Here is a 16960-nt window from a genome sequence, read left to right on the forward strand (position 1 = left end):
AGACTAGGCATGTAAGCACTCAGTGACCTGAGAAAGCAGCCAGTTCAGGCCCAACAGGCAGGTGTGAAGTCTTCCCTGGACTTCTCCCTGAGAGCGGCATCACTTTAGCTCAATCACCTGCTACAGTAGGACCTGGGGAAAATCACTGAGTCTTCCTGGGCCTCTAGTCCTTCATTTGTAAAGTTGTCAGACATTGACTACTTTTTCAGACTACAGTTGTCAAGAAACTATGGTACTATTTTTCTTTAATTAGAGTTTATTATTTAATCTCTACACCAAGTGTGGGGGCTCTAACTCACAACCCCAAGATAAAGAATTGAATGCTCTTCTGATTGAGCCGACCAGACACCCTTAGTAATGTTTTGTTTTTTAAGATTTATATTTATTTATTTTTAAATATTTTATTTATTTATTCATGAGAGACACAGAGAGAGAGAAGTAGAAACATGGGCAGAGGGAGAAGCAGGCTCCCTGCAAGGAGCCTGATGTGGGACTTGATCCCAGATCCTGGGATCATGCCCTGAGACAAAGGCAGTTGCTCAACTGCTGAGCCACCCCAGGCATCCCAAGATTTTTATTTCAAGTAATCTCTACACCTGATATGAGGCTCAAACCTGTTACCCTGAGATCAAGAGTTGCATGCTCCACTGACTGAGCCAAACACTCCAAGAAACTATAGTATTGTTCAGAGCTCAGATTCTGGAGCCTAACTACATGTGTTCAACTAGTCATGGGTTCCCAACTAGCTGTGTGAACTTTCATTTTCTCATCTATAAAATAGGTATAATTAGGAACACCTGGGTGGCTTAGTTGGTTAACTGACTTTACTTCACGTCATGATCTATGTTGGGCTCAAAGTTCAGCAGGGAGTCTGCTTCTCCTTCTTCCTCTGCACCCCCTACCCTGCTTGTGCTTTCTCTCTGTCAAATTTTAAAAATATTAAAACAAAATTGGTGTAATTATAACACATACCTTATAGGGCTGTTGTAAGATTTTTTTTTAAAGATTTTATTTATTTATTCATGAGAGACACAGAGAGAGAGGCAGAGACATAGGCAGAGAGAGGAGCAGGCTCCATGCAGAGAGCCCGACATGGGACTCGATCCCGGGATTCCAGGATTATGCCCTGAGCCGAAGGCAGATGCTTAACTGCTAAACCATCCAAGGATCCTCTGTAAATTTTTTTTTTTTTTAAAGATTTTTTTGGGTAGCCCGGGTGACTCAGCAGTTTAGCACTGTCCTCAGCCCAGGGCGTGATCCTGGGGTCCCAGGATTGAGTCCCACGTGGGGCTCCCTGCATGGAGCCTGCTTCTCTTTCTGCCTAGGTTTCTGCCTCTCTCTCTCTGTGTCTCTCATGAATAAATAAATAAAATCTTAAAAAAATTTTTTTCTAAAAAGATTTTTTTGGAGAGAGAGAGCACAAGCAGGGAGTGTGCAGAGAGGAGAGGGAGAAGCAGACTCCCCACTGAGTGGGGGAGCCCCTCATGAGGCTTAATCCCAGGACCCTGAGATCATGACCTGAGCCAAAGGCAGACACAACCAATTTGCCACCCAGGCACCCCGGGCTGCTGTAAAATTGTTAAAATATGATCATGTGTTTAGAGCAGACCCTAGCATACAATATACATTATAAAGATGTTAGCTGTTAATTAGCAATCATTGTCTTCTGTGCTTCCACAGACAGCACTGTGTACATCCCCCTCACGGTAATGACTATACTACTTTATAGAAAAACATCACAGTGATGTGGAAAAAGCAAAGGCCTTAAATTCACATCTATTTCATTTTTTAAAAATATTTATTTATTTATTATTTATGATAGAGAGGCAGAGACACAGGAGGAGAGAGAAGCAGGCTCCATGCCAGGAGCCTGATGCGGGACTCGATCCCAGGACTCCAGGATCGCGCCCTGGGCCAAAGGCAGGCGCTAAACCGCTGAGCCACTCAGGGATCCCCAACATCTATTTCAAATCCCAGTTCTGCCACTTATCAGCTGAGGTTTGAACCCCAGACTGAAATCCAAAGTACATACCTTCCCTACACCTCTAAGTTCCCTCATTCATAAAAGGGAGAGAATACTTATTTACCTTGCTGGGCTAGAAGAACTAAAAAGAACCTAGGGATTGCCTGGGTGGCTCAGTCAGTTAAGCACCTGACTCTTGGTTTTGGCTCAGGTTGTGATTTCAGGGTTATGGGATTGAGCCTGGAGATGGGCTTGAGATTCTCCCTCTCCCTCTCCCACTCATGCTCACTCTCTGTTCCAAATAAATAAATCTTTTAAAAAAAATTTCAAAAGGGGTGCCTGGGTGGCTCAGTCGGCTAAGTGTCTGTTTTTGGCTCAGGTCATGATCTCAGAGTCCTGGAATTTAGCATCATGTTAGGCTGCTCAGTCGAGTCTTCTTGTCCCTCTCCTTCTGCCCCTCCCCCTGCTTGGGCTTGGTCTCTCAAATAAATAAAATCTTAGAAAAAAATAAAAATAAATGAATAAGAATCTTTATGGAAGCACCCAGCTAGTGCTCTAGCATTAATTATGCAATGTCCCTTACAAGTGCATGAGACCATCTCCATGAAGGGAACTAGAATGCAGCGGGGTGGATAGGGTTTTGTCAACATAGCAGAGTGGGGCTTTACCTTTCTGTCTTGGGATTCTCTGTCCTGGGATTCTCTTGCTCGCTTCGGACCCTGGTGATTTCTTCCATTCACAACATCTCCTCTGACTTCAAAATCATGCTGGAAGAAACCCAAGGCAAACCACAGGAATCAGAGAAAGAAAAGCCTCCTTCAAAGGAAGTAGAATAGATACATTCTATTAAGGAATTCAGTATTAGTGGGCAAAATTTTGACAACCCCACCCTTGCCTGAAAAATCATTCTTTTTGGTGGTCTGAATGAAATGACCAGTATCTCAGCTGCTGAAATTAATTCACTGAAGCAAATCTTTGTGGGCAGAAATGAACAATAGGCTTTTCACCTCATTGAGACTTAATGTATTTTAATTTTCAACATCTGTCTCTTCTCAAAACATTCACTTAGCATTGAGATTAAACTGCTAATGCTGTGCTGTTATAAAGGAAACTGGAGAATTCTTGATCTCTTAAACCAATTGTGTATTACCATCTAAAGAAACAAGGCCTTCTCAGATCTCCATGAAGAGAGTTACAGTTAATGAGACCAAAATGATAAAGCATACATTTAACACACTAAAGAAAGTTGTGCTTTTTCAAAATCACTCTTTTGACTGGTTAAGTATGAAGAAATAAAGAATGAGATTGGGGAGGTTAGAGCTTTGGGGAGAATTTTGGGGAAGAACGCTTAGGAACAATTCTGACCGCCAGGCCACTGTACAGAAGACAGTGTCGCAAATGTTACCATAGGCTGTTATTAGAACAAAGAACACTTTTTTAAAAATTTTTTTAAAAAATTTATTTATGATAGCCACAGAGAGAGAGAGAGAGGCAGAGACATAGACAGAGGGAGAAGCAGGCTCCATGCACCGGGAGCCTGATGTGGGACTCGATCCAGGGTCTCCAGGATCGCGCCCTGGGCCAAAGGCAAGCGCCGAACCACTGCGCCACCCAGGGATCCCCTAGAACAAAGAACACTTAACATTTCATAGCCACTTGAGTGAGAAGAGCCTAGTGCTAAAAATATGTTTGAAGCTGACCCTCCAATTCCTTGTCCTGATTATTGTACCCTCGTGCCTACTTAAGCTCCCTACCTGAAGTCTAATAGAAATCCCCACATCTGCACATCTAAAACTGAGCTCTTGACTTGGCTCCTGCCTCCCGTTCTACCCTCACTCAGGATGCTCCTCCTCTGTGTCCTCCTGGTCTGATTTACTAACAACCACTCCATTGTTCAGACCAAGCACCTAAGCCTTAGCCCCTCCAAATGCCTCCCTTTACCTTATCCTTCAAATTTAACTCTTTAGCAGTCCTATCTCCAAATAGAACTCAAACCAATCTCTTCTTATCACCTCCATGCTGCCAATTATACTACAAACAGAATTCTAATTCCTTTCCATGATTTCCACCACATACTCCCTGGTCCACAACCTTCTCCAACCCCTGGTCTAACCTCCACTCCCTACACAGAATTCACCAATCACAACTCTCCAGTTACACTGGCTTATTTTTCTGTAATAAACCAAACTCATGGGATCCCTGGGTGGTTCAGTGGTTTGGCGCCTGCCTTTGGCCCAGGGCGTGATCCTGGAGTCCCAGGATGGAGTCCCACATTAGGGTCCCTGCGTGGGATCTGCTTCTCCCTCTGCCTATGTCTCTGCCTCTCTCTCTCTCATGAATACATAAATAAAATCTTTAAAAAAATAAAAAAATAAACCAAACTCATTCCTACCTCAAGACATTTATACTTGCAGTTCCTCTGGTTGTTAACATTTGTTCCCTACATTTTTCCAGACTAATTCTTTGTTTTTTAGGTCTCTCGGCTCAAGCTTTTCAGAAAGCCATTCCTGGTTTCCTTAGGTGGTCAACCTCTGTCCAGTCAGTTGCTAGTCTGTTGTTCTGTGTATTTCTCCACAGTAAATATATATGTATTTTTAATTATTTGGTCACTATCATTCTTTTTTTTTTTAAGTTTTTATTTCATAGAATTGTTGTTTTTCTTCTAAGTGGGCTCTACACCCAGCATGGAGCCCAACATGGGAGTTTGAACTCATGATCCCGAGATCACGATCTGAACTGAGATCAAGAGTCAGATGCTTAATCAACTGAGCCACCCAGATGTCCTTATTTATTTGGTATTTTAGATGCATCTTTATTTTATGTCTCCCCTCAATAGAATATGAATCCCCTCAGAGCAGGGTCCTATCAGTCTTATTTACTGATGTTTATTCCTGCAGCCCAGGACATAGTATCATATTAGGTCACTGAATCAAAGTTAAAACCAACAAAAATGTCATTTAATTAATCATGAATATGCTGAATAGTGCATAATAGTTTAAAACTGCTTTTGCTAATTTTATTTTGCCTGATCTATTGTTACTGGCAGCTCTTAGATGGCTCTGTTCTAAAATTATTCCTCTCCTACACTGTCTTATTTACCTCTCACTGTGCTCAGGATCATAAGGAGTAACATCTCTTTGAAGGCATCTGATTTTTAAGCAGATACACTTGCTTATTAATATGAAGGGTTTTTCTTCAATGACGTGGACAACCAGTTTTCCGCAAAGGTCTACCCATGTAAGATTTAGGTGGGCCTGTTTCTTAGGCTTATGAATCTTTTCTTTCTGCTTTCTAAGTTCCTTTTCCTTCCTCCAAGGAAAGGATTGTTTCCACTGAAACTTAAACAAATGAGTGAGAACACAGAATTTCCTGGCTTACTCTGAGTAATTCTTGATGATCCACATCTTTGGGGAAAGTCTTTGGAAAGCAGCACAAAAAAGGAAGCAGAAAAGTGTTTATAGTGATTTTGTGACTCAATGGCACCAAGTCTTTCTGATTCGTTTGTAACATTGAGTACCTACCTCATCTAGTATCTTTCTTTCTTTAATAGACTGGGTTACCCCTAAAGAGATGACAGAAAAGACAGGTCACACGAAGGCAGAGGAACATGTTCTTTTCATGGAGGTAGATGGTGAAGTGATTCATGTAATAGCACACAGGGCAAACTACCGAGTAGAGGTCCTCTCTTTATAAAGCCACAGCTCCCTAATAGATTTTCTTCTGGAGACACTGTGGTGGCTTAATTTAAACATCATAAAAATAAATAAATAAAAATAAACATTATAAAAGTGCCTGCTGCACATGGATTTCTGCCTGGTATTAAATAAATCCTTAGTTCATATGCTAACATTGCTAGGAGCAGATTAGGTCCTGTTAGTTATAAAAAGAAATCCATTTTCCCAAATATCACCAGCTTATCTCAACAAAGAGATATGTATTCAAGATAAAGCTAGTTTAGTGTTACCATTAAAGACCTTTTGGTAATTCAGATTCAGCATCAGCAAAAACCTTAGGTGTTAAAAAATGTTAGGTGTAAAAATGCAATTCTGAGGTGTTAAAGGGAGGAGGGAAGACATTATATTGTACTTACAGAAATAGCTAACTACCCATTTTCCTCCTGCAATACCCAGAAAATATTTCAGTGTTCGTTCGCACACAAACTCAGCATCTGCAGGATGAAAAACATCCAAAGGATTAGAAGTTGAAAACAAAAATCAGGAAGTTCTGCTGTAAGAAGCTAAAGTGCCCCTAGCTCCTTATGCTACTTGAGATCAATCCGGATTGATGATTCCAACAGCCCTGGCGACAGACTCAGAGGCTGGAAGCACACTCTTAATTATATCCAGCAGGTATGCATCTTTGGAAGTCTGGAAGAGGCTGATAGGAGGTTAAGACCACAGGAAAGATCTGCTCTATCTTCTAGGGTTTTTTTTTTTTGTTTTTTTTTTTAAGATTTATTTATTTATTCATGACAGACAGAGAGAGAAAGGCAGAGACACAGGCAGAGGGAGAAGCAGGCTCCATGCAGGGAGCCCGACGGGGACTTGATCCTGGGTCGACAGGATCACACCCCACGCTGAAGGCGGCGCTAAACCACTGAGCCACCGGGGCTGCCCTATCTTCTAGGTGTTAAGATGTCTGCCGCTGTGTTCAAGAAATCCCCCAGGTCAGTAGTCCTAATACATGTGGATGCAGAAGATCTAGTTCACTCGATAGCAAAATGTGAAAGATGAATATGTGAAATCCTGAATCTGAAATGTCCATGTAAGTGATAAAATTTCACCCCCAGAATATCCACTAGGGGAGTCCTAACCCCTTAATTCCCAATAAACACAGTAGGCTATATGCCAGTAGAAGCAATGGCTAGTCTCGCTCTTAGAATTCTTCACCAATTTTTAAAAATCTTTTTTCTTTCTTCAATTTTTAAAACTTTTTAACTATTGTAAAAGTTGATTTAGCATAGGCTTTATTTTTTTTTAATTTTTATTTGTTTATGATAGTCACAGAGAGAGAGAGAGAGAGAGAGAGAGAGAGGCAGAGACATAGGCAGAGGGAGAAGCAGGCTCCATGCACCGGGAGCCCGACGTGGGATTCGATCCCAGGTCTCCAGGATCGCGCCCTGGGCCAAAGGCAGGTGCTAAACTGCTACGCCACCCAGGTATCCCTAGCATAGGCTTTACTCAGAATTCAATTTTAGTTCACTTGTAGTTTAAAAGTAGCAAATGTTGTATTGCCTTTGTTTAAACACTGAACTACTTTAGGCTTAATTTGCATTTAAAAGTTTTCTTTTCACCTTTCAGCAGCTTTGATCCAAAACTATAGTTTAAGATATATTAAACTTTAATGACATTCATCTCTAACATAGCACTTGGTTCAAAGTACCCTGTTCTGGCACCTGATTCCTGAGAGCATTATCCTCTGACCCTGTGGTACAGTGTTTGCACTGCAAAAATCTAAGATCTTAGAAGTTTGAAGGTACTTGTCCCTGCCAAGGAGTCTGAACCCCTATGCTTAAGTGCCTGCAGCTGTGTGACAGAAGCACCCTGGAAAGGACCACTGTATTTCCAGAGTCAATTCTATTTAGAAGGTTTAAGACCTGAACCACAGTTTGCATCTTCTGTGTGCTGCATACACTGTCCTTTGCTTTCTGGAGCCCAACAAGCGGGTCCACCTCCTCCTCCAGAAAGCAGCTCTTCAAACACTGGAAGACAGCTGGCTCCTTCCCTTCAGTCTTTGCATTCCTTCCTCTGTTCTTCAAATGACACTGCTTTGAACTCCTTTCTTCCATCTTCACTATCTTACCTCTGGAGAAATGCTCTAGAGTTTGTCAGTGACCATCTTAAAAAGAAAGCAGGATGCTCAAAACAGAACCCATTGTCTTCCAGCAGTCACTCCCGCAGAGGATGCAGTAGAGGGGGTCAGAATCTACACTTTGCTTGCTCTGGACACTAGACTTACACTCATAAGGCCTGATTTCAAATGAGCTCTTTCAGCAGCCCTGAAATGTTTACTTAGATTTAGCTAAAAGCCTCTGAGGTCTCTGTTATCATACAAGTCATAATTAAGATAGAAAAAGAGAAAGTGTAGGACAAATGAATTTTCCCCTTCTCTTTTTCCTGTTTCATATGCTAGGCTACCTCAGAGGTGACAGTGGACTTGCTTCCTGAAAACCTGTCAACCACATTCAAACCAGGTATGCAAGTAGAGCTAGGACACAGAGTAGACACGGGGCTAGTGTTTCCAGCTGCCCTGATTTTGAGTGCAGACTCACTTCATTCCCCTCTTTGCCCCATATGTTCCTTCTGGATTTGGGCTCTGTCTTATCAGACAGTCCTTCACACGGTGTGGTTGAGGCAGGGTGGACTAGAAGAGGTTCGTCGTTCTAGCTCACTACTCTCCAAATCTTAACCCAAAAAAAAGGGGCTCAGGAATAGCAAGACTATTATTTTTCTTTCATAAATAATTGATCAACTGCTGGAAGACTGTCATCCATGCTTTTTGCTTAACAAATAATCCCATTTCTTCACGTAGTTTTATGCAACAGACGCAACATGCTCTATAAGGGCTCTTGGTGTACCTGTTTTCATAATGACATGTGTTGTCTCTTCAGATATTAGATTAGTTAAAGTGATGTGGTGTTTTCTGGCAAACTTGTGCACAAGCATCTGAAATCAAATCAAATATCATATTATAATCAATTGCCTCTAGTACACAGTTTAGACTGTTACCCTAGCTTTGAGTCTCCATTTTCCTCACAAAAGTTACATCCCTTTCATTCAAACATGCCTGAAGTCCCAAAATAAATAGTAATTTAATAAAAATTATGTAGCAATCTGAGGAAAAAATTCTAAAATAGTCTGTGCTCACAGACATGGAATTACAACCCAGGATTCAAAATAATTTTTCCCTTTAATAGCAGATATCATTTGATTCCTTAAGACAGTTTCTTTGCAGAGTGACACTTTAATATAATTTAGAGGGAAACCTGGGTGGCACAGCGGTTTAGCGCCTGCCTTTGGCCCAGGGCGCGATCCTAGAGACCCGGGATCGAATCCCACGTCGGGCTCCCGGTGCATGGAGCCTGCTTCTCCCTCTGCCTGTGTCTCTGCCTCTCTCTCTCTCTCTCCCTCTGTGTGACTATTATAAAGAAATAAAAATTTAAAAAAAATATATAATTTAGATTTATCAGCCTACACTTTATAAGCCAAGAGGTAACCAGCCTATTCAGAAAGTCATGCCACAGATATGTGGCTGAAAAACAAGGTTCAACCCTCTGGTAGTTTCAAAACATTCAAGTCAAGATGCTTCTAAAGGTCAGTGCAAAAACTATCAATTCCACTTAAGGATAAGGATTAGAGGAGACTCAGGTGACTCCCAAAAGAAAGCTCACACCTTCTAGCTATTATCTATCAACCAAATAAAAATCAATAAGTAGCAAAAAGGATTAACCAGATCCATTAGGGACACAGTTGACATAATCAGTAGCTTCTGTTTGTTAAACAACTTTGCTTACCAAGGGCCATCATGTACTAGTCATCACCAACCATGCCAATATTTCTGTGCTGTGCAATACTGCAATGGAGAACAGGCATCTTTCTTTCAAGCTGCCTTGCTATCTACTGCCACAGGGCACTGCAAAAGGGAGGCTAGAAAAGCTAATGACATTCTCCCCCTTTTGCCACTGCCCTCTGCCAGGAGCATTAGCAATTCTAAACTGATTAATTGCTGAAATCCCAGCCTTGAAACAGTGTTCAGTTAGAAGAGCAACAGCTGAAAAGATCATCTTAATATGGGCTTCAGAATTAATCATGTGTACTATAGTCAGCAGCTTTCATAATAAATTTATCACACTTCAGCAAGTCTGAATGGAGCTGAAAAGTTTTCTTCTTGGCTTGCCTAAAGACAACACGTACCCAAGTCACTTAGAGTGTAATCTACAGCTCTGAATTTTCCATGGCCAGAAAAGATTAGATCATTTTAGACTCTCTGAAAAGCTGAACTCACAAAACAAAGGAAAAGGAATGCTAATTTTTTTTTTTTTTTAAATGATAGTCACAGAGAGAGAGAGAGGCAGAGACACAGGCAGAGGGAGAAGCAGGCTCCATGCACCGGGAGCCCGATGTGGGATTCGATCCTGGGTCTCCAGGATCGCGCCCTGGGCCAAAGGCAGGCGCTAAACCACTGTGCCACCCAGGGATCCCAGAATGCTAATTTTCAATGAGTAAATGGGAATTCTAGATGTACAGGCAAATGATCAAGAGCAATATAAGCAGACAGAGTATGAATTTTAAGAACAAACAGCTGATCTGGACACATGGTTGTAAGATGGGAATTCTGGCATTACAGATGAGAATTTATTCACTGTATCTACTAAGGCAGACAGAGGTTACTTTGCCCTTTTAGTTGTGTGATACATTTGGCACACAGAGAATGAATGTTATGCAGAGGGACACCTGGGTGGCTCAGTGGTTGAGCATCTGCCTTCGGCTCAGGGCGCGATTCCGGGGTCCCAGAATCAAGTCCCATATCGGGTTCCTTGCATGGAGCCTGCTTCTCCTTCTGCCTCTCTCTCATGAAAAAATAAATAAAATCTTTAAAAAGAATATTATGCTGGAAAAAAAAGAGTGGGGGGATCCCTGGGTGGCTCAGCGGTTTAGCGCCTGCCTTTGGCCCAGGGCATGATCCTGGAGTCCCGGGATCGAGTCCCGTGTTGGGCTCCCGGCATGGAGCCTGCTTCTCCCTCCTCCTGTGTCTCTCTGCCTCTCTCTCCCTCTCTCTCTATCATAAATGAATAAATAAATCGTTTAAAAAAAAAAGTTGTTTAAAAAAAAAAAAAAAGAATGTTATGCTGAGACACTACCTGTAGAAAGGACGAGAAATGGTTCTTAGCCTAGGAAGGATATATTAAGAAAAATACCTAAGAATGACTGGGTCATTTCTCAGTGTGCAGTAACTGGCACCCACTATTGCATCCACCTGATACGCTGATGTGTTGTCTTATGATTCTAAAGAAATAGTCATTCAATTACTTTATTATGAAAGGATAGCAATGGTGATTAATTATCAGGGAGGTCAATTTCCTATGATGTCTGAAATCTACACTTAGCCCAAGCAGAAACAAAATTCCAATGGTCTTAATATTTTAATGGAAATTTCTTTCTTTCCTTTCTTTCTTTCTTTCTTTCTTTCTCTTTCTTTCTTTCTTTCTTTCCTTCCTTCTTTCCTTCCTTCCTTCCTTCCTTCCTTCCTTCCTTCCTTCCTTCCTTCTTTCCTTTCGTAAAGATCTTATTTATTTATGAAAGACACACATAGAGAGAGAGGCAGAGACACAGGCAGAGGGAGAAGCAGGCTCCATGCAGGAAGCCTGACGTGGGACTCGATCCTGGAACTCCGGGATCATGCCCTGGACCGAAGGCGGCACTCAACCACTGAGCCACTGGGGCTGCCCCCTTTCTACTAATATTTAAGTTATTTTTTATTTTTTTAATATTTTATTTATTTATTCATAGAGACAGAGAGAGAGAGAGAGGCAGAGACACAGGCAGAGGGAGAAGCAGGCATCATACAGAGAGCCTGACGTGGGACTCAACCCAGGGTCTCCAGGATCACGCCCTGGGCTGCAGGTGGCGCTAAACCGCTGTGCCACCGGGGCTGCCCTTATTTTTTAAAGTAAATATATACAAAATAAAAATAAAGCTTTAGCTTTATCTAGGTCCCAATTTTCAGAAACTAGTAACGGAAATTAAATCACATAGAATTGTTCTTGGTTCCTAGATTTCTCCCAATAGATTATTCATTGCTAGTACCTACTTAAAACTATTTGTAATATGTTAAGAAGTCTCAGTTGTTAGGGAGATACATAAATACACTCACAAATTCTTTTGGGGTCAAGCCTGATGCCACCATAGATATTCTTTTGTTGACTCCTCTTGTTGAAGACATCACTTCTGGCTTTTCTCTGCCCACACTGTATTCGCTCTTATTATACCCAGCAGTACTAGCAATATGGACAGCTGTACTCTTGCCTGATTCTTTGACCTGAAATTGGCGTAATTTCAACGCAGAGGTTGAAGTTGGCATGCTGCTAACATGAACCAGCTCTGAGGCTCTGTGTGACGAGGGATCAGACTCAGGGTCATCAGAGAAAAGGCTGATTCCAGATTCGAGGTAAGGGGCTCCCTCTGAAAGGCACAGGGGAAGAAGTTTAACCCATATGACAATGAATCTTGAATTACCAAAGAATTCATCATGACTCTTTATTTTAAAAATAAAAGTATAAGTCAATTGACTAAAGAAATATAGCAGCATTTTATCACTAATAACAGGAATACAAATAACTTTAAATATCTCAAAATCTTTAGTACCTATGTTCTCCAATTGTTTAATGACCATAAAAAACATGGTACTTTTGTAAGAAGGAGAACAATTTTGAAAAACGAGACAGGGATGCCTGAGTGGCTCAGCAGTTGAGCGTCTGCCTTTGGCTCAGGGTGTGATCCCACGGTCCTGGGATCGAGTCCCATATCGGGCTCCCTGCGTGGAGCCTGCTTCTCCCTCTGCCTATGTCTCTGCCTCTCTCTCCATGTCTCTCATGAATAAATAAATAAAACCTTTAAAAAAAAAAAAAAGAAAAATGAGACAAGTTTTTTGTCTCAAATTGGTTTTTGTTTCTTTTTTTTTTTTTTAAGATTTTATTTATTTACTCATGAGAGACACAGAGGGAGAGAGGCAGAGACATAAGCAGAGAGAGAAGCAGGCTCCATGCAGGGAGCCTGATATGGACTCGATCCTGGGATTCCAGGATCATGCCCTGGGCTGAAGGCAGGCGCTCAACTGCTGAGCCACTCAGGCATCCCAAGATTTTTGTTTCTTTATCCACAATTTTATCATTGTCTTTTTGATTTAATAAATTATCAGATATCATTACCAAATTAAAAATAGATGACCATTCCTGAAACACTTCAGAAAATGTCACTCTATCAGGAAGTAAGCATAGCTAAAGAGAATGTGTGAGATTCCTATCTATCTATCTATTTATCTATCTATCTATCATCTATCTATCACAGAGAGACAGACAGACAGAGGCAGAGACACAGGCAGCAGGAGAAATAGGCTACCCACAAGGAGCCTGATGCGGAACTCAATCCCCAACCTCAGGATCACGCCTGTGCCAAAGGCAGACACCCAACTGCTGAACCACTCAGGCATCTCTCCTAAGGTGACCTTAATGAACATTGGCCAAATACCACATTTAGGTGCCAAAGAGCACATTTTATGATAATGTGTTTTTGAGGACTAATTTAAAACTTTTTTTTACTGATTAAAACTTTGATTTATAAGCCATAAAACATACCATTCATTTAAGGTGATTTATAAGGCATAAAATATAGTCATTTATATTCATTAATTCATAAAATAAGAGCTTACTTTGGAGATCTGACTCATTTTTCAGTAAAGGACAGGCTGAAAACTTTATTCGAGGTCTCTAGAATTCTTTGTTTTTCACCTTTTTTTTTTTTTTGGAGTCACTATGCCCCATGTGGGGCTTGAACTCATGACCCCAAGATCAAGAGCTGTATCCTCTACTGACTGAGCCAGCCAGATGCCCCTAGGGCCCTAGAATTCTTACTTAACAGTTTAAATAAAATATTTAGAGCACACAAGACTCTCCCATCCTCAAAACTGTCAGTTAAACCAATAAAGACAGATTAAGAGCTGCAATAATTTTCATGTAAATTTGGATTAATATTCAAGCTATTTTTCTAAAATGGGTTTAAGTATAAGAGAAGCATTCATTACAGATTAGACATGCTAGACATCTGAAAAGTTGATTAACCAAAAATATCTTTAGGTAAGAGTCAAACAGAAGTGTTTCCCCCATCAGAACAGATGACGCATTACCCAGATCTGGTCTTGACAAATAAGATTGCTCCATGAGATCTCTTGCTTCTGACTCAGTTGGTTGTTGCTCCTCCATACAGACAACCTTAGTGAGCTCCTTCTGAGATGGGCAGTTAGTGTCCTGAAGACTCCTTGGGCAGCTGTGTACATACCACCTACTATCTAACGACCGGGACTGTGAAGGGGAAGACCTGGAAGAATGAAGGGAGAAATGCTCCATCATGGCTTATGAAAGGGTTCATCATACTTCCTGTGCAGCCAAAGCATAAGTGGAACAGCTCACTGTTAAGAGAGGTGGGGAATGACTAGCAAAAAATCTAGAAGTCTGGAGTTGTGATGCCTCCCAATGTGTCAGGGCTACATACAACAGTTCCCCTTAAGGCCTGGGCTGAGGTGGGATATTTTTCAGCTGTTCAAAAAGCATGTCAGCAAATTTCACCAAATTTCCCACTGTCATTCACTCACTCTATACACTCTTCCACTTGAGTCCAAATGGATGTGTTAGAATCAGATCTCTCATGAAAACAGAGAGCTGATTAATTCTGACATTTCTATACTCATTCGTTCTACCCAATTTTAGCAGAATTCATTGAATCATCCCTACGTCCGGCCTTTTCAATGTCCAAAGCCATTCTTTTTTTTTTTTTTTTTTTAATATTTTTTTATTCACGGGAGACACACAGAGAGGGAGAGAGACTCCATGCAGGGAGCCCGATGTGGGACTTGATCCTGGACCCCCGAGGACCACGCCCTGGGCCAAAGGCCACAAAACTGCTGAGCCACCCAGGCTGCCCATCCAAAGCCATTCTTAAAACAAAAGCTAGCTATAAAGTACTGTCAGAAGAGCACATGTGGCCAGTGATTCAGTCCTCCACTCTTTCAGGTGTTAGGGCTTCATAGAAGATACTTAGCAACATATTTAAAGGATACTTAATAGATTTGAGGACTTCATCCTCAAATGCATTTATAGTATCCTTTAAATTAAAACAATGGCTAATAATTAAATAATAATAAAATTATCATAATATACAATTATAATGGACTATTTAGCAAAATAAGATAAACAATATATACAATAATATAATTAATTAAAATACATTAAATAATTGTCAATTAAACAATTACTGGGTGTTTACTACAAGTCAAGAAATAAAAGTAGGCCCTAGGCATTAAAGATGAGCAAAACCCGAATCGCTGCTCTTGGGTAGTCTGGTAGAGAGTGGACATTCATCAATATGTCAGTTCTTTTTTCTTTTTTTAAAGATTTTATTTATTTATTCATGAGAGACACAGAGAGACAGGCAGAGACACAGGCAGAGGGAGAAGCAGGCTCCAGGGAGAGAGTCCGATGCAGGACTTGATCCCAGAACTCCAGGATCGTGCCCCAGGCCAAAGGCAGGTGCTAAACCATTGAGCCACCCAGGGATCCCCCCTTTTTCCTTTTCATATGTATACATATATAACAAATATATAAATATATATTATATGTAATATATACATATTTTATGTAGACTCCACACCCAGCTTAGAGCCAAGTGTAGGACTTGAATTCATGCCCCTAGGACCAAGAATCAAATGCTTAATCGTCTAAGCCACCCAAGCGCCCCAACATGTAGGTTCTTTAATAGGGTACACTAGGGAAGAGGAGGAGGTCTAGGAATATTTAGTCTCAATATTAAATGGCTGGTTAGCTCAACTGGTTAAAACATAGCAATGAGGTCATTCCAACTAAATATGGGCTAGTGCCTATGGAGACCAGATCTTTGCACTCTGTCCAGCCAAAATGTCAGTCACCCAGCCTTTTTTTTTTTTTAAGATTATTTATTTATTTATTCATGAGAGACAGAGAGGGAGAGGCAGAGACACAGGCAGAGGGAGAAGCAGGCTCCACACAGGGAGCCTGATGTGGGAATTGATCCCAGGACCCCCAGGATCACACTCCGAGCTGAAGGCAGGCCCTTAACCTCTGAGCCACCCAGGTGTCCCAGGCACCCAGCCTTAAAAATATTCAAGAGGCTTGAAAGATAGTATGATTAAACTATCAGCAACTGATTACTATTTTCAGAAAGATAAATAAAAAATAAAAATATATGTACACACAAGTAGGAGCTCAATAATATGAATCCCTCTTTCTTCCTAGAGCAGTGAGATGGAGGACTCTAATGGCTCTGCTCTGAACTATCAAATATTACCAGTCCCAACTTGTCTTTTTACCCTCATATCATTGCAAAGATCCAATGAGGAAGCAGGCAAAGTACTTTATATTCATATTTATATTCATATTTGAATTCATATTTGAAAATATGAAGTGCTATACAGTCTTATCTCAATGATGATTTGCAAAGACATTCCTGAAAGAGATTCTGAATTTTCTTGGGGTAAATCAATATCCAAACTTTTTCTAGAGAGGCAAAAACTTCGATTAGGGCAAGGGCTACTTTGGAGAAGTCTACCTCAGCTCCCAGGCTTATTTAGGTTTCAGTTCTATATTTTATCCTGACCTTCAAAAGGGACAGATCTACTATACTTTCTCATCTCATAGCTCATGCCTTGTATAGATCTAGAAAACCTATATGCAATTAAACAAAAGAAGTATCTTAGAGCAATGTAAGGTTAGAAATGGCTATTTATAAAAAAACTAGAAAAAGGATGGTGAAAAAAAATTAATAATAAAAGTTCAATAGAAGTAAAGATGTTACTTAGAGACCACAACTTGACATTTATTACTTCTTACCGTATCATTCCTGGTTCTCCATTTTTACTGGTGGAACTATCCAGAAATACTTGAAATTTGTCAGTAGAAAGGCTTTCGGGATTTTGGCTTATAGGAGAGTCACTACTTTTCTCTGAAGTTAATACTGCGTTAAATGGAATGAGAAAACAAAGAGATCTACTTTACTGCTTTGTCCTGATGATAATTCAGGTGAGGATATTGATTTTTCTAAAAGCAGCAACCTGTGACAATCAAATTGGTTTTTAAACAAGTATATCGGACAGAATTTTGTAAACATAAGTGATGCAGCACCAGATGAAATTAAGTGACTCAAAAATAATAAGGACAATGAAGGGAATTACTTTAGGACAGAGTAAATGAAG

General features: G+C 40.7%; 1 protein-coding gene across 11 annotated transcripts in view; it reads right to left on the reverse strand.

The window, feature by feature from the left end:
• Window positions 1–16960, reverse strand: part of BRCA1 (BRCA1 DNA repair associated) — a 67106-nt gene that overhangs the window by 7793 nt on the left and 42353 nt on the right. For 8 of the 11 annotated variants that reach the window (XM_041724538.1, XM_041724536.1, XM_041724537.1 and 5 more), the window contains 7 exons: window positions 16599–16722; window positions 13865–14055; window positions 11837–12144; window positions 8541–8628; window positions 6054–6131; window positions 5485–5525; window positions 2632–2730 (listed from right to left, as the gene is read on the reverse strand). In XM_041724538.1, the coding sequence (XP_041580472.1) occupies window positions 2632–2730; window positions 5485–5525; window positions 6054–6131; window positions 8541–8628; window positions 11837–12144; window positions 13865–14055; window positions 16599–16722 (929 nt within the window). Of the gene's footprint in view, window positions 1–2631; window positions 2731–5484; window positions 5526–6053; window positions 6132–8540; window positions 8629–11836; window positions 12145–13864; window positions 14056–16598; window positions 16723–16960 lie in introns of those variants that run through there. The other 3 variants (XR_005983028.1, XR_005983029.1, XM_041724539.1) reach the window with 3 other exon arrangements.

The sequence above is a fragment of the Vulpes lagopus genome, chromosome 12, assembly GCF_018345385.1.
Source record: "Vulpes lagopus strain Blue_001 chromosome 12, ASM1834538v1, whole genome shotgun sequence".
In the NCBI taxonomy this organism is placed as follows: Eukaryota; Metazoa; Chordata; class Mammalia; order Carnivora; family Canidae; genus Vulpes; species Vulpes lagopus.